General features: G+C 47.1%; 1 protein-coding gene across 1 annotated transcript; it reads left to right on the top strand.

Annotated features, from left to right (window-relative positions):
- Positions 1 to 3,081: 3,081 nt before the first annotated feature.
- Positions 3,082 to 5,646, top strand: LOC147864507 (putative L-type lectin-domain containing receptor kinase S.5). The gene has a single exon (XM_087320383.1). It carries the CDS (start codon positions 3,281 to 3,283, stop codon positions 5,345 to 5,347), a length of 2,067 nt encoding a protein of 688 aa, XP_087176509.1. The 5' UTR covers positions 3,082 to 3,280; the 3' UTR covers positions 5,348 to 5,646.
- The last annotated feature ends 16,673 nt before the right edge of the window (positions 5,647 to 22,319 follow it).

Here is a 22,319-nt window from a genome sequence, read left to right as displayed (position 1 = left end):
CTAGAACATTCTAGGAATCTCTAAGCTATTCTATAGAAACCTATAAATAGAGACAAATAGATCATATCAAATCAATTCGAATCAACACCAGTCTTCAGCTCCAAGCCTACCTTGTATCCAACTCATCCTTGTACTCATTCTATTCTAATAAACCCACTCTTCTCTTATCAATCCATTCTCTCCTCTTCTTCTATTTTCTTATATCTTCCTTCAATCGTTCAATCTCTTGCTTTGTTTTGACAACCGAGGCCGAATACGTAGTTGTGTCTAATGCAACAAAAGAGGCTCAATGGCTTGGTTGGCTGGTGTGTATGTTTGGACAAGCCAATCCCAATTCGGCTCCAGTTGTCTACAGTGACAGTCAGGGTGCTGTCGCTTTGTCAAAGAATCTAGTTCATCACAATGCTTCCAAGCATATCGACGTCCTATAGATCACTTTGTTCGAGACTATGTAACTTCAGGGAAGCTCAGCCTCGAGAAGATCTCCACGACTGACAACATATCAGACGGGATGACCAAGTGTCTCGCAACTGATCGATTTCAGTCACTTTGGCACTAGATGGGCTTAAGGAGCATTCAATACGATCGAGTCAGACAATAGAGATAGCTTCAAGCACTCGCTTGACAACCGCATTGACATCTGCACTCTAGTATGATCAAGTCAGACAACAGAGATATCTTCGAGCACTCGCTTTACAACCGCACCGGCATCTGCACTCTAACTAGCCGACTCGTCCTTTGTTTCCTCTTGGTTTCTATTGATTCGGCCACAGGCCGATCTACTCAAGCATCTTTTCGTATAACCTATACATCCTATTTCATATTACAGGTTTCTCCATAGTGTATATGCCCATTATGAGAGAGTGTCGAATACGGGTGTATAATGGCCGTATTCACACTAACCTTTGGACGGAATAGGTTTAGGATATTTAAGTAAATACGTCAAAGGGCAGTTACCTCAGCTCAATTAGTATATAATTGGCTTTGTAACCTAGCTCATAGAGTTGTTGACTCCATTCTATTGTAACTTTGAGTTCAAATAATATAGTTACAGATTGTGTGCCATTTTCGTCTTTCTTTTTCCCACTCTCACTCCGTCTTCTTGATCTTGCTTTACCATGCTAACTTGGTGACCTTCTAAGCATGGATGTTGTTCTTGTTTCCACACTGACGGTCTCAGACTCCAACACTCTGGACAATTCCAAAAATAGTGAGGGATCGATTGCAAAGTGTGTCCACATAACTAGCAACCAACCTCCCCACCACGACACCTCATCCACTCCCCTATAGGTACCGCCTTATGGCTAAGAAGCCACAACCAAACCTTTATTTTTTTGGCATATCCAATGCTCATAGTCTCCTCCAAAACGACTTCAAGAAGTCATCTGATATGGCTTTATCCCTCTAACTATTGCGAGTCTGAGCAACATGCACTGATTTGGAGCCAATGATTTGCCTTCCCAACTTAGTACTATACTAAAAAACCTTTCTAGTTTGTTTGTTCCTAATTTCTACCACCATACCTCTAGTGGATCCCACTCCAAATCACATAGGGGCTTGTTGTAAAAAAGACATAGTTTATAATCATTATCCAGCTTCCCTTGGTCCGGGTTCACTTGCCACTTCTTACCCTCCAACACACCACCCGCTTTGCCAACCACTTGCGATTGTGAGTCAAAGCACTTAGGTTGCCCCACAAGCGATCCTCATTAGTTGTGCATCTGCCACGGATAATTTGTGCATCACCCTCACCTACAAACCAACCAGACTAGACCCCTTCTTCCTTGTTCAACCTATCTAAACAATCAACAACCTTATCTATTAGCTAGGCCACCTTTTCTAGCCTTCCGATAAACATAATGATACCAGTTTGACCCTCCCTCCTCTTCATTATGAAAACATCCCAATCTCTTACTGAACTAACATTGTACTCTAACATACGCCCCCATGACAAGTATTTTTTCTCTCCAAGCATCATACCGCCTTCGCTTCTAATCTTGGGGTTCCAAAATAGCAGTTGTCGTAGCCGTTCCTCCAACGTTTTCGATTGCATTAAGACCAACCCTTCTCTTAAACCTGACCGTGCCTTCACTATGGCACGGGCCACCTTATCCTCCATGTTAGCCAGTTCTTTCAACTTTAAACTTGGACTGAACAACCACTACATCTTTGCCTTCTTTGCCTTCCAAGGGCTGTCATTCCTTGGGCACCAAAGGTAAGCTATGTCCCTAAGAAACACCTTCCACATTCTCCTTTTTCTACTCACATAATTTTTGTGGATATTTTTATGTGACATTAAAAAGGGGACTTGACACTAATCATACATATATCTATAATTAGATATAAAAATATTTTTTTTAAAAATAAAATAAAATAAAATAAAGGTTCATAAACTCCCCCTCTTTAGTCTCCCAAATTTTATGGATATTTTTATTTGACACTAAACAAGAGACTTGACACTAATCATATTTTTATAATCCATTAACGAATGATTGTTCTTTTTTTTAGTGAATGAATTAATTTTTATTGTATAAATTTATTTTGCAAAACGAACGCTTTTTTAATATTCTTATGTATATATATAGTAGTTAGGTTATTGATGAATATTACTACCTGCAGAGAAACACTGAGACCGTGAGTTGCAGAAGAAAAAGAGTGACGGACGGAGACCATGTCTATATTGCTAATGTCAATCTAAGTGCACGATGAGGGCATATGGGGGGGCTTTGCGAATCCATCAAATTTTAAAATGTATTATCTAAAGAAAATAAAATCGAATAAAAGTTTTATATAGTTAGTGAAGGGTTGAATAAAAGAATGGGTCAATGGAATAATATTTGTCTATATAGTTAGTGAAGGGTTGCATAAAAGAAAAGAATTTTTTTTATAGAGTTAGTTAGTAAAGGTTGAATAAAAGAATGGGGCAATGGAATATGGAATCCTTCTAGAGAAAGAATAAATATGGTCATGGAATGAGTAAAGAATGGAGTCTTCCAATGGAATGAATGCATGCATAGTGGATTGCAATATGTACATACATACATACATACATATATATATGTATACATATGTATATATGCATATGCATAAATATAAAAGAATTAGACCGTACAATCATCCACCTGATATGATGAAGGAATTAGACCTTACAATACATATATACATGTATGATGTTTATGCATATGGATATTACATGAAGGGAGTTAGACCTTACAATCATCCATCTGATCAGATGATATCATTGAAGGAGGAGGAGGAGGAGAAGAAGAAGAAGTAGAAAATGATGATGAAGATGAAGCAGAGTCATCTTGTCCTGCTATTTCTCATCCTACTCAACCTCCTCCTGATTAGGGCAGAAGCAGAGGAGCTGTCATTTGAGCATGCTGTCTTTGACAGCAGCACCATAGCAGATATTGTGCTTGTCAAGGAGGCAGAATGGTACCAAGGTCAAGAAGTCTCCTTCACTGGCTCAGCTATCTGGCTAACCCCTAATCCCACCACCGCCGACCCGCGTGTCAATGGTAGCATCGGGAACCTCGGCCGCATGGTCTACAGGAACCCTTTCATCCTCTCGCCCACCGCGTCTTTCACCACTTCTTTCACCTTCCAACTAATCATGAATGCCTCGAAATCGGGCAGCGGTATGGCCTTCTTCATCTCCACCTCCTCCATTGCCCCCAACGACAGCCAGTCGGGTGCCATTGGCCTTGTCACTTACCAAGAAACCACCATCACCAATCAGACCCTTCTGCCCCCTCCATTCCCTTTCTTCGCGGTCGAATTTGATACCTCCCAAAGCCTCCTCTACAAAGATCCCAGCCAAAGCCATGTCGGCATCGACATCAATTCCATCATCTCTTCCAATGTCACCGACACCAATGACACCTCCTCCCCTCTTTACCTCTACAACAACTACACATTCACGGCGTGGATCGAGTACGAATCGGCCACCCGCCTCATCCAGGTATGGATGACTAACATCTCTGATCCGCTGCCTGCTCGCCCCCTCCATCCCATCCTTCAATACACCTATGACATCTCCACCCTGTTTAATCAATCTGTTTATGCCGGATTCTCGTCCACGAACCGCTTCGGCCTCGGCAATCTGGAGGGTTGCGGCATGTATGCTTGGAATTTCAGCATGACAGACCCTAAGTCTGCTCCTCCCTCTTTGGCATTTGTCATTGGTTTACCCTCTGCCATAGTATTGTTTCTAATTCTCAGTGCTGGATTCGCCGCGTACTGGATCCACCACAGCCGGCAATCAAAGCTCTCGTCACGCCAGCTGCAATTCACCTCAACCAGATTGTCACTGCTCTCTGGCAGCAGAGGCCTGCCCAAACGGTACGGCCACCGAGAGTTGAAGAGGGCTGCCGGCGGATTCTCGGAGGCCAATAAGATCGGTGAGGGTGGATACAGCATTGTTTACCTGGCGAAGCTTCCGGATGGCTCCTTGTTCGCCCTCAAGAAGCTCAAGGATGGAGTGAAGAAGGAGCAAGATTTCATATCCGAGATCGAGATCATCAGCATGCTCCGGCACCGCAATTTGCTGTCACTGGAAGGATGGTGTTATGAGAAAGGGGAAGCATTGCTACTCTACAGGTACATGAGCAAGGGAAGCTTGGATCAATACATTTATGGGAAGACGGAAGGATTAGTAGTACTCGAAGGCGATGTAAGACTGAGGATACTGGCAGGGATCGCGGCCGGATTAGAGTATCTGCATACAGGATTGGGGAGTTGCATCTTGCATAGGGATGTGAAAGCCGAGAATGTGCTGTTGACGGACAATTTGGAGCCGCTATTGTGCGATTTCGGCCTCGCGAGGCTCATCTCTCACAACCAAGAGGTGACTCTAACTGCCGTGGGCACCCCCGGGTACGTGGCCCCGGAGCTCGTATACACGGGAAGAGGCACGGACAAGGCGGACGTGTATAGCTTCGGGGTGCTTGCCCTAGTGGTTGCGTGCGGCCGTCGGCCCATAGACTCTCTACCACCACAAGAGGGTAGAATCATTGACTGGGTGTGGCTACTCCACAAGAGTGAAACGCTCGAAGATGCCCTCGATCCGAGCATTACCCTAACCGATGAATGGATATGCGTGCTTCATCTTGCTCTCACATGCTGCCATCCGAATCCTGATGCCCGGCCGACAATGAGGCAAGTAATCCAAGTACTCAAAGACAAGATATTGTTGGACCTGCCGACCACTATGCCGGCATACCCAATGACACCATATCGGTCCCAAGAAAGTGAGATCACCATGTCTCAATCTCAATTTTCTTCACACCCTTTTTTATCAGATACAAGTTACTCAAGAAGCCTAGATGCATCATATGGTCATTGAGTTCAAGAAGCATAGATCGTATGGCCATTTGAGTTAAAGCCTGCATGAACATATGGTCATAATGGGTTTCCGGATAAGAGATAACAGAGCGTTGTTTGATGCCTGGGTTTTTTATGTTGTCTTTAAAAGATAAAGACATTAGGGGCTAGTTTCGCCCATGTACAAAGATAAATTGAAAGACATTTCTTGGAGAGGATTAGGCCTTTGGGCCATGAAATTGTCCTTTCATGAAATATGCAACATGTGGGTTATGTGTGTGGGATGTGTTAGTAATTTACATGTTATGTAAGATTACTCCTTAAATACGTGTAGGGAGCCATGTTTAATAATTTTGCATTAAGTTGGTACATTCAAGTTTAAACCTCCCTCTCGGTTCTAGTGCTCATTTTACTTTGCCCCAATCTTTTTTATCTAATATTTAGATACTATGGCAAGTGCAACCACTGATGTCGAAGCAAGGAGCTATGGACAACTTGTTGTTTTTCTACAGAGACAAAAAAACGATGAACAACACACAGAGAAAGGCACACACAAAATGATATTTGGCGGGCACACCGAAACCATCATTTTATTAGATTATATACCAATTCATAAATAGTGAGAATTACCTTTTTGGCCTTTCTCACTATCTATCAATCTCTCACTATAGACCAAACAAGGGATCAACAAAGCTGATGGGAAGATTGCACAAGACCTACACATCCTACTTGATGAATATGTTACACAATATACAAAAACCGTGTAACCTGAAGAGGTAAGTAATTCTCATCAAGTGACAACGATGCTCTAATGCATCACACGGTACAACTTTGCATCTTCGGCATTTTCTTGAGAGACAACTTTCTCAAGACTAATGTAGTGAGCAACTATGCATTCTTGCATGAAGTGATATCGCAGTCCAATGTGCTTGGTCTTTGCATGGTATACTAGGTTTTTTGCCAATGCAATGACACTTTGACTATCACAAAACAATATGGGTACAAGTTGAGGTATGCCCATGTCACAAGCTAACCTAGACAACCATACAACTTCCTTACATGCTTCATTAGCTGCAACATACTCTGCTTTTGTAGTGGACAAAGGAATACACTCTTGGAGACGAGATCCCCAAGATATGGCACCTCCCATAAACTGAAAAATGTACTCCCGAAGTGGATTTTGTGTTGTCAGAATAGCCACCATAATCAGAGTTTATATATCCAATAATGAATACATTTCCACCACCTAAACATAGACACTTATTCTTGGTGTCACTTAGATATCTTAATATCATTTTAACTGCCTCCCAATGTTTCTTACCAGGGTTTGACAAAAATATGCTCACAGCTCCCACTCCAAATGCAATGTCTGGCCTAGTCGTTATCATAGCGTACATAAGACTACCAACAACAGATTGGTAAGGAATTTTACTCATGAACTCCTCATTGTCAGATTTGGGGCATTCATCTTTGCTCAATTTAACATGCATAGATAGTGCTCAATGGTTATGCACTCTCCATATTAAACCTCTTGAGTATTTTGCATACATACTCAGATTGAGACAAATAAATACATCCATTACTCCTATCCTGAGTAATACACATTATAAGGATGTGTTTAGCATTTCCCAAAATTTTCATATTGAAGGTTTGACTCAAATTTTTCTTTAGTTTGGACAACTCATCCTTGTTCTTACCCGTGATGAGCATATCATCTACATAGAGTATCAAAATCACATATGACTTATCTATACCTTTCTTCGTATATAAGCATGAGTCTTCATTACTCCTAGCATAACTTTGGGACCTCATCAAAGCATTGAAGTTTTTATACCATTTTCAGGGTGATTGCTTAAAACCAAATAAATTTTTCTTGAGTTTACATACCAAAAACATTTTCCCATAAACTTCAAAACCTTTTGGTTGCTCCATATATAGATCTCTTCATCGAGATCTCTATGCAAAAAAGCAGTTTTTACATCCATTTGAAATAAATCAAGATCATTTTTTGCAACCAATGCAAGCATCACGCATAACGTAGTCATCTTGACTATTGGAGAGAAGAATTCATCCAAATCGACGAGTCCTTGTTCTTGTTTAAAACCTTTTGCCTCAATGCCAGCTTTATACTTGGGATGAACACTATCACATGTGTATTTGTACTTATACATCCATTTACATGGTAGTGCTTTCCTACCTTTTGGCAAAGGCACTAAATCCCAAGTTCCAGTCTTATGGATATTGTCCAACTCATTTTGCATTGCTTGTTTCCATTTAGCATGATCATGGACAGATATGGCTTCATTGTAACATGAAGGTTCACATGCATATGATAGCATTATATAATCAGCAAATTTACTAGGTGCTTTGGAGACGCTCGTGGATCTCCTCAATGATTCCTGAACCTGATATAGGAGGGCACTTGGGTTCTTCATTCTCCAATTCCATTGGAGTCCTAGCTTGGAGTTTTTGGAGAGATTCCCGAAGATTCTCATTTTCAAGTTGAAGTTGATGCATGGCTGCCAATAGTTGATTTATGTTCTCGGAAGAATTTTACATGATGAGGCTTTGGAGATGGAAGGTGAACAAACTGTCACAGACAAGTAGACGAGGCTCAATACTAAGAGAGTGAGAGAGAGATCATAGACAAGACAATAAGAAAGAGAGAAAGAAAGTAGTCAAGAGAACAAGAACTCAATTATGATTCTGTAACTAGTGTTGTTCACCTTGACTAAGGCCAAGGTGAACCCCTGTATTTATACATGTTTATGGGCTCTAAATGTAGCCCCATGCAAAGACTCATTTTCATGCACAAGCTTCTAGAATGTTCTAGCTTCTGGAGCTTTCTTGAAGCTTCTAAAACACTACATGTAGAATAGATAATCTACAATAATCTAGTAAGGTAACATGATTATGTATTCGATGTATTGGTTAAAACATATCGATTAACTATAGTAGGTCAAGAGTTTGAATCATTTCATGACTTCTTTGTGGAAAAGAATGCTCCATTTTCATTTGGCGATAGTAGTAGAATCTACCCATTCCTTCCATCTTGAACACAACTAAATTTCATCACTTGTTATTTAAATTGAATGCACGACCAAATCACAATCTTGTTATTGCTTTAAAACATATTAACTGCACTTGAATTACTCAGAGTAAAATATCCCCATTTCTTCTTAATAGCACGTGGTAATGGAGACTAGTGGATGGTGGTCAAGGCCACGCCTCCACCTCCAAGGTTGACGCAATGAATCAATTGCATTTCAAATACTCTGCCACATGTGTCTGTCTCCTTTAATTAACAATGATTTTGCTGAACACAGAACAAATTTCTGAATGCTTTTACTTACATCTTATCCAAAACCAAGGTGCCTAGACTTTGACCATCATAACAATAATAATGGACCATCAAAGGGGCAACCAAAAGTAATTGTTTTTTGACATCAAGTTCCTACTTCAAGCCTTGTTATTGTATGTATTGTACTTCACTTGATTACATAAGTGAGTCTCGTCGTCAAGCATTCCTTTGACATCAATTGTAGCTAGCTAGGTATTAGCTCTAGAAGAATGTAAAAGTAGTTTTGTTTTCAAAACGATGTTATCTTTCAAGTCGCTCTTGAAATATAGCAATCATATACAAAACCTTGAAGATTATTGTTTCTAACAACAATAGTAGATTTTATTTGGAAATATGTGCGTGCAAGGTTTCGTTGACCTTAGTTTTTCGCTAATTACGCTTGTTTTTTTTCTTCACAATTATTGAAATGGTAATTGGTGTTGTGTTTTGTCTTAAAGAGGCGAATATTTCAATAAGAACACCGGGTGGGCAATATGTGAAGATGTAGTGGAGTGTATGTAACATAACCCATCAATACAAAACAGGGTTGAAATGTGACAATGACACTATGCAGTGTGTGTATGAGATGAGACGTATGTATGTATGTATGTATGTATGTGTTAGGATCATTAAGACTATTTACAAATATAGTCACTTGAATCGGCTATAGAATCGATTTGTCCATTTTCGGCCTTAGCCAATATCGACCCCATCCGATTCGACTCATGCTCTTCCCGTCCGGAGGGACCTGTTACCTAACAGTATGTAGGGGGGGATCCAATCCAACGCATGTGTTTCTAGCTACAGAGGGTAGCAAAAACCTTACCAAGCAAGAAAAGGAGGCAGGCCTACATTAATGATGTCGGGAAATTTGAGGCTGACATTAATGTTTTATAAATTTCAGGGAGAGATTGACCATCACATGAAAAGCCTTGTCAAAGCTATATATGTATATTCATATATGTGCCTATCTATCTACACATGTATGGATACATGAGAGTGACAGTGTGTGTTTTATTACTTCGATGTTTTCTTCCCTCAAATAGAACCCCATATTTTGAACAAAGAATCCGTTATCAGTCGTTCCTAGGACTTTCAGGCAATGTAACCCTTCTTGGGTTTCTGAAGAAACTTAGGAAGAATAAGATTTGTTTAATCTAAATTTCACATGGAAAATGTTTTTGCTAAACGAGGAGAATGATCAGAAGAAGGTGGTTACCATATAATGAAGATGTTGGCTTTGTAGGTTTACTCAAGTCTTGCGCCAAAGTGAAGGACCTTCAAAAAGGCACGAAAATCCATTCCAATATCCGAGAACATTATCGGTGTCTTGAAATGAGCCTGTACATAGCAAATTCTTTAATAAGCATGTATGCCAAATCGCTCCTCCATCTCCGCGTTGTAGGCTTCCAAGTAAGATGGGACTTTGTCCCCGTTGAAACGACTGACTCTTTCGACCACTCGCTCAACCGCTTGCTGCGCCATCTCTCGTCTTGCTGTAGCTCGTCCAAACTCCCTCATCACTTCGACAAAAAGTTCCGCGAAGTCGTCTTCTTCCAGCTCCATTATCCCTTGTTGTATGTATGGCTGGACTAGCCGCAACACAGGTGTCTATCCGACACTTCTCCAAAGGGGTGGTAGGGATAGGATGTTAATACACGCGTATGATAATTACACTTAAGCACAGACGAAGACAAGATTAATCAGCATAAGCAAAACTATATTAATTCTTCGCGTCTTCATTACAAAACATCGGATCCTTTTATAGGCATCCGGCCAGATTACAATCGGTGCTTGATAAGCAACCGTTAACCGAAACCGAATCGGTTCGGATCCGGATCGGTTACAACTACCGGATCCGTCCCTCCTAATAATTCTATTCCTATTTCTATATTTATCCGATCCGACCTTGCTTTCCCATTTGCCTTCTCTGACCGGCCAACACATGGCACGCCCGTGGGAAAGTGCATTGCACTTCGAACCCACAGCCGGCTTCAGTCTTCCTCCAAATTATCCAGCAAACTCCGCTCAGAGGTTTCACGTGTTGTTTTGCCTGTGCCGTCTCCGACTTCCGATTGGACTGGCTGCCTTTTCGCATCTTGCTGCTCCGACTCTGCTTCTACCGGTAGTACCGGTGTTTCTTCTGTATCCTGTCCGGGTCTGTCCTGCTCTACCTCCGTTCCGTTCCCGGTATCGCTCTCTCCGGTTTCCACTGGTTGTGTCCTTTCCTCCCCGGATTCGGTACTTCTCTGTCTCCACTCTGCATCATCCCCGGCATCAACCTGCTCTTGCTCCGGAAGTTCTTCCTCGGGTAATTCTTGTCGGGGTGCATTGTTGGTTGGGTCCTCTTCAGCCGGTTGCTCGCCCTCACTAATGGAGATCGGCGTTGTGTGTCCCTCGGCTTCCTGTCGCAGTCGGTCCTTCTCGTACCCTTCCAATTCTAGCTGGGTTTCGAGCTGCCCGTCATCCAACCTCTCCACTAACCCTCGGATTTCCCTGAGATGCTCTTCTGCTAGAGCATAGAAATCCTCCGACAGTTCTTCCCGGATGTTGACGATACTTTCTTCGTCCATTTTATAGAACCCATCTCCGGTTTTCTTCCGATTCTCTGCATCAGCTCGGAGTGTCTGCAGTTCAGCTGCCTGTTGTGCCCATTCCTTCCAGAGTTTCTCCGTGCTTTCATTTATGCTGGCCTGAGCTCGGGTACTCCAGCTTGACATGATGAACTTAATTCGGTCAACCCCTGCTTTAGCCTGTTCCGAAGCTGCTTGTTTTTCCTTCCTTATCCGTTTGATGATGTCGGCCATTAACTGAGCTTGAGCTTCCGAGTCGACCTTTTGCTTGTCACAGATACTCCGCCATTTGTTGATTTCGAAAGTCGACTTCACTTTTTCCTCGTTCCAACTCTTTGTCAGCTCCCCTACTTTCTGCCGAAGTACTTCCATCTCTTTTCTTTGTTCCGACGTCAAGGTCTTCTCTGCCGATACTTCCTCCCTTGCTTTGGACAATTCCAAGCGGTTTTCCTTGAGCTGCTCTTTCAGCTTCTCTATCTGTCGGTCGTACGTTGCTGCCTGATTCTTGATGTCCGACGTGGCCTGTTTATAATCCTTACATAGTTGGTCGAATTCCTCCGTCTTCTGTTTTAGGCGTCGATTCGCCTGAGCTCGCAACCGATCATCCCGGTCCTGTTGTTGTCGGAGTTCCTCTCGCAACCGCTCGATTTCCTGCTCCATTCGTCGGCGCAGCCTATTTTTTCCTTTTGCAGTGTCCCGTTTTCTTCTTGTAGTCGGTCATTGGTGGCTTTGCTTCGGCGAAGGCCTTCCTCCATTCGCCGTCTGTCGTCTTCTACCAACTTCCGCCGCTCTCTTTCGTTATCTCTCAATGCCTCCTGAGCCTGTAATTCTTCTTTCAAAGTTGCTATTAACTTCTCGGTCTCAGGGCCGGTTTGCAAGGCCTTCTCCGTTTCTGGTTCGGCTTGCTTTTCTGATGTCCCGACCGGCTCGGTGCCATCTTGCGCTTGTCGGCTGCCTTCTTTTGCCTGTGCTAGCTCTTCTTGCAGCTCATGTAATTGTGCCCGGAGCATGACCATCTCCTTAGTCGTCGTCCTAGTCACTTCTTCTCTTTGCTCCTCCTCTTTCTCCATCTGGTCTGCTACTCCCGACAACTGCCCTGACAACCACTTTAGCCATTGTGCCTTTGTTCTGCCTTCGTTGGTGTCAGCAGGCGTGCCTAGCTCCGGCTGTTTTTCCGGCTGTTTCTCCGGCCTCTTCTCTTGTTCCGGCGCTTGTTCCTTCCTTTGTTCTTCGAACTCCGCCGCCGTCGGTTCCGGTACTGCCGTCTTTGGTGCAGATGGCCCTTCATCCTGTGTCGCTTCTGTTCCGGTTACTGGAGGCAGTTCTTTTGCCCTTTGCTGAGTTCCGTCCGTTGTTGGGGTCGGTCTTGTCGCTCGTTTCTCCTTTCCTTGCCTGGGTGGTAGTATTAACATTGGTTCGGATGACTCTTCCTCTGTTTCAGCGTCCTCCGTCGGTGCCACTATTGGTTCCTTTACTGGTACCGGTTCCGATTCGAGCGTTACTGGTTCGGTGTCGGTTTGCCTCTTGCTGGTCTTCTTTGCCAGCTTCTCCTTGCCTTTTTCCGCCTTTTTCTTCTTCGTTGTCGGTTGCTGTTGCTGTTTCTGTGGCTGCCATGATGAGCCTTCCTCCCGTTGCTGTCGGGATGAGTCTTCTTCCCGCGGTTGTCGAGATGAGCCTTCTTTCCGCGGCTGTCGGGACGATCCTTCTTCCCGCGGCGCTTCTTCTTCCTGTGTCCATCCTGGGGTGTGTTTCTCTAGTATTCGTCGGCGCTTCATGGTTTGCTTCGGGGTAGTCTCCTGCCGACTTCTTTGCTTGTGCTTGATGGGGGACACCGGTGGGACCAACACTGTTAACCATTGGGATATTCCGGACCATGGCTTCTTCCCTTCCACCAAGTGCTTGATCGCCTCTTTCAGTCCTTCGGTGATGAATGGAGCCAGTCCACCTGCAGGCCTTCGAATGTCGCGATGACGATCGCTGCTCGGTATTTGGCTATGGCTGCCGGACGAGGGTTCACGAACCCATACTCCATCAGGGCGCGGGCCACCTCTCCGAAGAGCAGGTTCTCTCCGCCCTGTGTGCGATACGCCTTGCTGCTAAGGGAGTATTCGCCGAAATACTCGAAGAATATTTGGCTCGAGGGTAGCTCTATTGTTTGAAGTCCTCCCTCCGAAATCCCTGTGAGCGCTTGTACCGCTCCTTCAGTGACCTCTGCTAAGTCCACCGCTGTTGCCGCCTGCTCTGGTTCCTTGTGTGGTGGAGCGTCAGCGACCCGCAGCAGCCCTCCTAATCCGTTCTCCGTCAGCCATTGTCGCGCTCCGTCCGACAGTGCCATCGCTTCTTCTTCGTTTGCTGCTGCCTGTGGTCTGAGGTCGGGGTGTAGGTGTTCTGCGCGTCGGATCTTGCTGTCATGAGCCTGCGTTTGCTTGTGGGAAAATTCGTAAAAAGTGAACCCTTCCCCGGTTCTTCCTTTATATAGTGGCGTTTCCCTCGAGCCGCCTTTTCCTGTTTTTCGCGCGTGCGTATCTTCTGCCATAATTAGCATCTTACTTTTTAATTTCGGCGTCTGCACGTCCTCTGCCTCGAATAGTATGTCCTATTTTTGGTGCCTGCGCATGCTCTGTCATGAATAGCATGTCCTATTTTTGGCGCCTGCGCATGCTCTGTCATGAATAGCATGTCTGTCCTTTGCTGCCGCGTGTCATGCCTGTGCTTCTTTGGCGCGTGTGTCGAATCTCCTACGTGTCTGTCATCATGACTCCTTGATTGCCGCGCGTGTTAAATCTTGTACACCGGCCACCCACGTTCTGCGCTTTAAATAGCTCGTGCACCCGTGTGACGGTTGTAACTACTTCCTTCATTACATTGATTTCTAACCGTAGCACCACGTCATCATTTTTTTTTTTTTTTTAAAATTTTTTTTTATTTTTTTATTTTTTTATTTTAAACATGTGCCTCATCATTGTTCGGTTCCCCCCGATGTGTTCGGGTCGGTGCGTACTGTTGTCGGTTCCTCGTTGTTCCGCCTCGGTGTCGGCTCCTCGGTCCTCTGGATCTGTGTCGGTTCCTCGCCATTCAGGATGTCCGGGTCTTGCTTGAAGGGGTTAGCTGGCATGTGCCCCTTATACGGTTTTAGGCGAAACCCATTTGCCCATTTGCCCACAACTTCTCCTGACAACGTCCCGAGCTGGTAAGACCCATTGTACTCCTTTGTGATCCAGAATGGTCCGGTCCACCGAAATCGCAATTTCCCTGGCATGCTCCCCATCCTTGTCTGGAACAGTAATACTGGTTTCCCGACCTCGAATTCCTTTTCGTTACCGCGCCGGTGTCGGTCTACAAAGGCTTTCCTCCTCCTTTGCTCTAGTTCTAGCTGTAGCAGGCTGGCTATTCGATTTTCTTCCAGTTCTAACAGCATCTTCAGCCGGATTCGTTCCGATTCCTTCTCGCTTAACCGCTCCTTAACCTGTATTCTTAAGCTAGGAATTTGGAATTCTACTGGCATGACTGCTTCCAAGCCGAATGCCAGTCGGAACGGGGTCGTCCGGATGCTAGTCTTGTACGCCGTTCGGTACGCCCACAGCACGCTCTGCAACTTCGTGTCCCAGTCGGTCCGGTTCTCATTGACGATTTTTCTAAGGATGTTCTGTAGCGTTTTATTCGTTGATTCCGCTAATCCGTTGGCTTGAGGGTAGTAGGGAGTGCTTCGTTTGTGTACTACCGCATAGAATGAGGTCAAACTTTCCACCACCTGCCCGAGAAAATGTCCTCCCTGGTCACTGATCAGCTCAATCGGGCATCCGTACCGACACCATATGCATTCATATAAAAATTTGGCCGTGGACGCCGCCGTGTTGTCCCGTAGTGCCTTTGCTTCTACCCATTTGGTGCAGTAGTCGGTAGCCACTATTATATACCGATTTCCGGTCCGCATTGCCGGTGGCTTAAAGGGGCCGACAAAGTCCAAGCCCCACTTTTGGAATGGTTCTAATGGCAAGACCGGTTGATGTGGCATCCGGGCCTGCTCCGTGGGTTGGCCCAGTCGTTGACACAGGTCGCATTCCCTGCTATACTTAACGACATCTCTCATGGTAGTCGGCCACCATAGTCCGCTCTGCCATATCTTCCGGGCTGTTGTTTCGCCGGCATAATGCCCGCCTGCAATTCCATAGTGGGCTTCCCTCAGGATCAGATCCTTTTCATCGCTCCGCACTGCTCGCCTCCATACGCCATCTGCCCCCTTGTGATAGAGGGTGTCTCCTACCAAGCAGAAATGTCTGCTCCGTACTGCCATCCTTTTCCGTTCGTCTCGGTCCAGGTTTTCCGGGGGAACTCCGGTGCTCAGGAACTGATGCATTTCGGTTAACCATTTGTCTTCGTCCGCTACTGTGGTCTCCGTTGCCGGTGCCGTCGTGACCTTAAACAGCTCGGCGTCGGGAAATTCGTCCTGTACGCCGTCCCCTGATTCTCCGGATTCTAGTCTGCTCAGGTAGTCTGCTACCGCATGCTGCACCCCGGGTCGGTGGAAAATGTCGAATTCGAATTCCTGTAATAGCAGCGTCCACCGTGCGAGTTTTCCTGTCAGGGCTGCCTTTGAGACCAGGTAGAGTAGTGCCGAGTGGTCAACGTGGAAAGAGAACTTTCGTCCGAGCAGATAGTGCCTGTACTTTGTGACACTGTACACCATTCCTAATGCCTCTCGTTCCGTTGTAGAGTAGTTCCGTTCGGCTTTCGAGAGTTTCCTGCTTGCGTAGTACACCGGCCGATACCATTTCGGTTCCGTGAGTTGCATCAAAACACTGCCGATTGCTACGTCCGACGCGTCGACGAACACGTGAAAGCTTTTACTCCAGTCCGGCGGCTGCACCACCGGAGCTTGTGACAGCATGACCTTCAACGCTTGGTAGGCTGCCTCCTCCGTTTCTGTCCATTGGAAAGGTATTCTATGTACAGCAGCGTGCAATGGTGTCGCAAAGTCGGCAAGGTGCCGTATCATCCGACTATGCCACCTTATTTGACCAAGGAATCGGCTTAAAGCTTTTGCGCTATTCGGTGCCGGTGCGTCTAGAATTGCTTTTACCTTATCCGGATCTACCGCGATTCCTTCTCGACTCACCACGTGGCCTAACAAATTGCCGCTTGCGACTCCAAAGACGCACTTAGCCGGGTTCAGACTTAATCGGTACTCGCGGCACTTTTCTAAGCATAGTCGTAGGTGATCGAGATGCTCTCCGTGTCGGCTGTAGACGGCGAAATCGTCTAGGAAGACCTGCATAAAACCGGGAATAAAATCACCGAAGATTTCCATAATTATCCTTTGAAATGTTGCAGGGGCTGTCTTTAATCCGAACATCATCACGACTGCTACGAACACTCCCCATTCCGTCACGAACGCTGTTTTCTCTTGGTCGGCCGGGTTCATTCGGATTTGGTTGTAACCGCTGAATCCATCCAGGAAGCTGTAAACTTCGTGGCCGGCCACCGCATCTAGCACTCCGTCCGTGAATGGTAGTGGAAAAGCGTCGGTCACTGTCGCGGCATTTAGTTTCCTGTAGTCTACACATACCCGGATTTTGCCGTTTTTTTTCGGGACCACCACTATCGGGCTTAGCCAGGTTGCCTGCTTGACTGGTCGGATAAATCCGACCCGGAGAAGCTTGTCAATTTCCTCCTTCACCTTTGCCGCATAGTTTGGATTCATCCGGTACCGACGTTGAGCGATGGGTTTCGCGTCAGTACTTAGATGAATTTGGTGCTGGTAGAGCTGGGGGTCCAACCCTCGCATGTCTTCGTATGACCATGCGAACACGTCCTTGAAATCCGTTAACAGTGCTACCATTGCCTGTTTTTCCTCCTTCGGCAATTCCTTCGCGACTTTTACCGATCGGGGTTGTTCTGTTGTGCCGAGGTCCACCTCTTCCAGCTGGGATGCTTTCACCCTTTGGGATATCGTCATTTCTCTTTCTAGGGCTTCCTGTGCTTGGCGTAGTTCCCGGATCGCCACTTTGTCCGGCTCGTCCGGCATTGTGATGTACGGCTCTACTGCTGCCGTGATATCCACCTCAAAAAGTGGTACGATCTGTGGGTGTTCCTCGAGGTACCGATCAACTTCCTCATCCGGTAAGCCCTCCAACATGTTGATGCTTTCGGCATATAAAGGGGTTGCCTCCTTACTAGTGAGCACCCGTGGTTGCGTGGCTACCCGTACCTTTGTTTTCCCTCGTCGGAACGTGATCATATTCTTTTGCCAATTTTGCTTGATATGCGCCGTTCGCAGCCATGGTCGTCCTAACAGTAGGGGATATGCGCCTTGTACATTCAGCTCTAGTACCACGGCCGATATTCGGAATACGTGGCCTCCTATTGTTACTTCCAAGTCCCGGATAAGACCAGTTGGTCGGACTGAGCTTGTATCCGCCATGCGTAACCAGAAGGGGCATGGTTCCCACTCCTGGATGCCTAGGTCGTCGCATGTCTGTCGACTAATGACGTTCACCCCGGAGCCTCCGTCAATAATTGTTCCTGGAATCTCTTTTCCTTTGACGATTGTCGTGATTGCTGGGCTACTGGTATCAACCACCGCTGGGCCTTCCTCCGGGTTGGAGAAAAATGCCGGTGCTGGCGTCGGCGTCGGTTTGCTCACGGCGGCTTGTAAGTCTGCTGTGAACCGCGGCACCAACTGTAGTAACCGTGCCAACAGCAGCACGATCTGACAATCTTGTAGTGCTTGCCATGTCGGGTTTTCTCCAGGCTGTACGATTTCGTCCTCCCTTGGCATATTTTGGTTTCTTACTTCCGCCGCACCTTGTTCGTTGGCTTCTTTGATCCATTGTGCCGCTTGTTTTCTGATTGCTTCCTGGGCTTCCCATTCGGCGGCCTTCCCCTTCGACCGCGTGGTAACCTGCTGTACTTCGGCTGTCAACATGTTGACTGCTGGCTGCTTGTCGGCTGTTTTGCTTGGGCATTGATTACTGTAATGCCCTTCTTTTCGGCAGTAATAACAGTACACCCTGTGCGTGTTGCTGGATTCTCCTTTTTCCCATGTTTGGGGAAGGGGCATTCCCCGGCGGTTGTCCTCGGTCTTTTGGTTCTCCGGTGCCGCTACTGGTTTGTCATTCCTTGTTGCCTCCCGACGCTCCTCTCTACGGAAGAATCCACGCCTTTGGTTCCGTCGGAAATTCCGGTTCCCTGGCCGCCTTTCTTCTCTGCGTCGCTCGTATTCCGGGGATTCGTCTCGGTCGTACCGGTCCCGGGGGTAGCTATCCCTTCGGTTCTCCTCTCGGTCGTGCCGGTCCCGGGGGTAGCTATCCCTTCGGTTCTCTTCTCGGTCATAGCTGTCGCGTCTTCTATCGGGGTATCTGTCGCCGCGTTCTCGTCGGTAGCGGTCGTCCCTCCGGAATCGATCCTCTTCCGGGTCCCGATTGCGCGGTTCTATGTGTCGGACCGGTGCCGCTTGTCGAGTTAACAGGTTATACTCGCATCGGTTCGTTGTGTGGGCGCGAGAATTGCATATCATGCACTGTGCACGCAGGGTGCAGTCGACGGTCGAGTGCCCCGAATTTAGGCATGTTGTGCATTGTAGGGCTTGTTGGAACCGGAGGTCCTCCTCCTTCGGGAGCGCCTGGTGTAACGCCCCCATCGGCAAGAAGGGGCTCGTGTTGTCCATTTCCAGGACCCGATCAATGACTTGGTCCATTGTACTGGTGCTGAAATCGAGGATTCCACACATCGCTCGAAGTGGGTCTTTTAACGCAGCCAAAAAGACTGCCTTGGCCTCCTCTTCGGGTGGTGCTCTTGCTAATTGACTGTGCAATGTCTGGAAACGAATGATAAATTGTGGGACCGTCTCGTTTTCTCCCTGCCGAGTTGTGTAGAATTGTCCGACCAATTCCCTTTGTTCCACTCGTCTATGAAACAAGCGTAAAAACTGGTTTTTCAATGCCTCGAACGTGGCGAAGCTGCCTGGTAAGTGCTTGTCGTGCCACCGGGCCGCCGATCCTTCTAATGTCATGCCGAATTCGGCGATTTTGGATCGGTCGGCCTCGGGCTCCGTCAGTCTCTGGGACACGTGGTTGGCTTCCCATGTTCGCAGGAATGCATACACATGTGCCTCTCCGTCGGGCTCATCCCGATACTTTGGGTACGGATACGGCATCGTGTCGTCCCACTGATTCTCCTGCGCTGGTTCCTCCGATGTCGGTCTCCGCTCCTGCGGTTCCTCCGCAGGTGGTGTTGGTATCCGCTCCTGCGGTTCCTTCGCGGGTGGTGTTGATAACCGCTCCTGCGGTTCCTCCGCGGGTGGTGTTGATAACCGCTCCTGCGGTTCCTCCGCGGGTGGTGTTGGTATCCGCTCCTCCCTCCTCGGCGATTGCCGGTCACCGAACTCCAGAGTTACTTCCTCCTCTGGCTCCGATGTTGCTGAGTGATCCGACTCAAAGGGGTTGTTCTCGTGGCTGCTTTTATAGCGGAATCCCACGCTTTCCCCGCTATCCGAATCCGCCTCTAATGTTGCAAATGCCGCTGCGTCCCCGTCGCCGCCAGCGAGAGTCTGTAGTAGTGTCTCCGCTTCTTGGAGGCTGGTTATGCTACTGCCTTCGTCGGAAGCTTGTAGAACCTGGAACTGCAGTGCGTCTTCTGCGATTTGCCGAAGCGTTTTTGAGAATGACCGATCGCGCCGGATCTCGTCGACGGCTTGCTGCAGGGCTTCCCGTCGTCGCTGCCGTTCGGCTTGGCGTCTCCCTCTTTCGGTGATGTGGTCGTTATTTTGTCTAGACATCCATCCCCCGGTTGTCCTCTGCACTCTGCAGGAATCGTGGTCGCCAAAATAGTGTTGTATGTATGGCTGGACAAGCCGCAACACAGGTGTCTATCCGACACTTCTCCAAAGGGGTGGTAGGGATAGGATGTTAATACACGCGTATGATAATTACACTTAAGCACAGACGAAGACAAGATTAATCAGCATAAGCAAAACTATATTAATTCTTCGCGTCTTCATTACAAAACATCGGATCCTTTTATAGGCATCCGGCCAGATTACAATCGGTGCTTGATAAGCAACCGTTAACCGAAACCGAATCGGTTCGGATCCGGATCGGTTACAACTACCGGATCCGTCCCTCCTAATAATTCTATTCCTATTTCTATATTTATCCGATCCGACCTTGCTTTCCCATTTGCCTTCTCTGACCGGCCAACATCCCTTGCCGCCCTTCACGTCGGGTTCACCAAATATGTCGCGTTGTTACGCGTGTGCGTGAAGAAGGGGCAGGACCACGGGGGTCTCGGACTAAGGAAGTGATGGGGTGTTGGAAGCCGACTTCTCTCCGGTCCCGGTTGCACTGGTTGTGGCGCAAACCGGAGCGATTCCGGACACGTACCGGTGGCTACCAAACGCGAGAGAGGAAGAGAGGGAGAGAACACGCGCGCAACACCGACACAACACACACCTCTTATGTACAGGAAACACAGTGAAGGGAAAGCACCCGACACCGACAGAGACACAAATATGCACAACCTTGTATATATATATGATTACAAGAGTGAGTTACAACTCCGACTCTGAGCCGAACTGAGGTAGGCTAGGTCGCAACAGCAGTCTGCCGCCAAGCCGCCGTTGGAGAACTCTCGGGCTCGTCGCGCCGAGCGGGGTCTTGCCCAGGAGGCCGAGCAGAAGCAACCTACAACAGGGAGAGATACCACCCCGGCCCGAGCCGGCTACGCACAGAAGAATAGAAACTAACCTAACAACTTGCCGTTAGGGATCGACAACGGCTCGGCTCAAGCCTAAACCGTTTGGCTTAGCCGGCTTGAAAACGGCTTAGCGGCTCGGCTCGGCTCGGTTTAGGCTTGAACTTGCCTTAACGGTTTGAGCTCGGCTCGGCTTGGCTTGAGCCTCGCCAAACCGACTCAAGCCGGCTAAGCCGGATAAACCGTTTAAGCCGTTTATAAACTTTAGAGAGGGGGAGAGAGACAACAGACAAGGGGAAAGAGAGAGAGAGAGAGTGAGGGAGGGAGAACTACATAGACGAGGAGAGAGAGACAGAGGGAGGGAGACAACATATAAGGAGAGAGAGACTACACAGAGGGGAGAGAGAGAGATAGAGAGACTACACAGAGGGGAGAGAGAGAGAGAGAGAGAGAGAGAGAGAGAGGAACTACATAGAGGGGAGAGAGAGAGAGACTACAAAGAGGGAGAGAGAGAGAGAGGAACTACATAGAGGGGAGAGAGAGAGAGAGAGAGAGGGAGAGTCGAGACCATAGACGTGAGAGAGAGAGAGGAACTACATAGAGGGGAGAGAGAGTCGAGACCATAGACGTGAGAGAGAGTGGGAGGGAGAGCTTGTACAATGTATAGTATATAGTATATAGTATATAGTGGATCATTTGAGAGAGAGGGAGGTAGGGAGAGAGAGAGAGAGAGGGAGGTTTCTAAACCGGTTTCCAAGCCGGTTTGGAAACCGGTTTACAAGCCGTTTACCAAGCCGGTTCACAAACTGGTTTAGCATAAACCGGTTTAGCCTAACCGGTTTGTGAACCGGCTCGGCTCGGCTCGGCTCAGGTTTGAGATCCTGTAAACGGTTTAGGCTTAGCCGATTTGGCTTGGATCAAGCCAAACCGGCTAAGCCTAAACCGAACCGTTGCCGATCCCTACTTGCCGTCATAGCTACTGCTCGACTCCTCGAGAAGGAGCAGAAAAGAAACGAAGAAGAGAAAGAATGTAGCTAAACCTAGAAAGAAACACAAAACGGTATACCCTTAAGACTGAAAATGGGCAACCCCTTCACAAGAGGCGCTCCCTTCCTTTTATAGAACAAGGAGGGACATCGTGTCCGCGTTCCATCTTCCCGTTCACCTCTAGATTGTATGTCGTGGTGAGCGAGAGTTTAACCCCTAGCCGATCAAACAACTCTTCAGCCTCCTATGCGTCCAGTTCTCTGAGGTCGGCTACGATCTTTCCTACGCACCTGTACCGGTATACTTTTCGAGGGTCTTATATGTGATGCCTCTTATATGTGATGCCTTTTTCGGTCATTTTGTTCAGCAACGCTCGGCCTTCCACCTGGTTTGGTAGGTCCTCT

Source organism: Azolla caroliniana, unplaced genomic scaffold, assembly GCF_043228905.1.
Source record: "Azolla caroliniana isolate FFs.n. ecotype wild unplaced genomic scaffold, voAzoCaro1.0.p SCAF_5, whole genome shotgun sequence".
Taxonomy (NCBI): Eukaryota; Viridiplantae; Streptophyta; class Polypodiopsida; order Salviniales; family Salviniaceae; genus Azolla; species Azolla caroliniana.
This window is presented reverse-complemented; position numbering and strand designations above follow the sequence as displayed.

Excerpts from the sequence above, each read along its gene's own strand:
- LOC147864507 (XM_087320383.1), top strand. The coding sequence starts at position 3,281 with ATGATGATGAAGATGAAGCAGAGTCATCTTGTCCTGCTATTTCTCATC.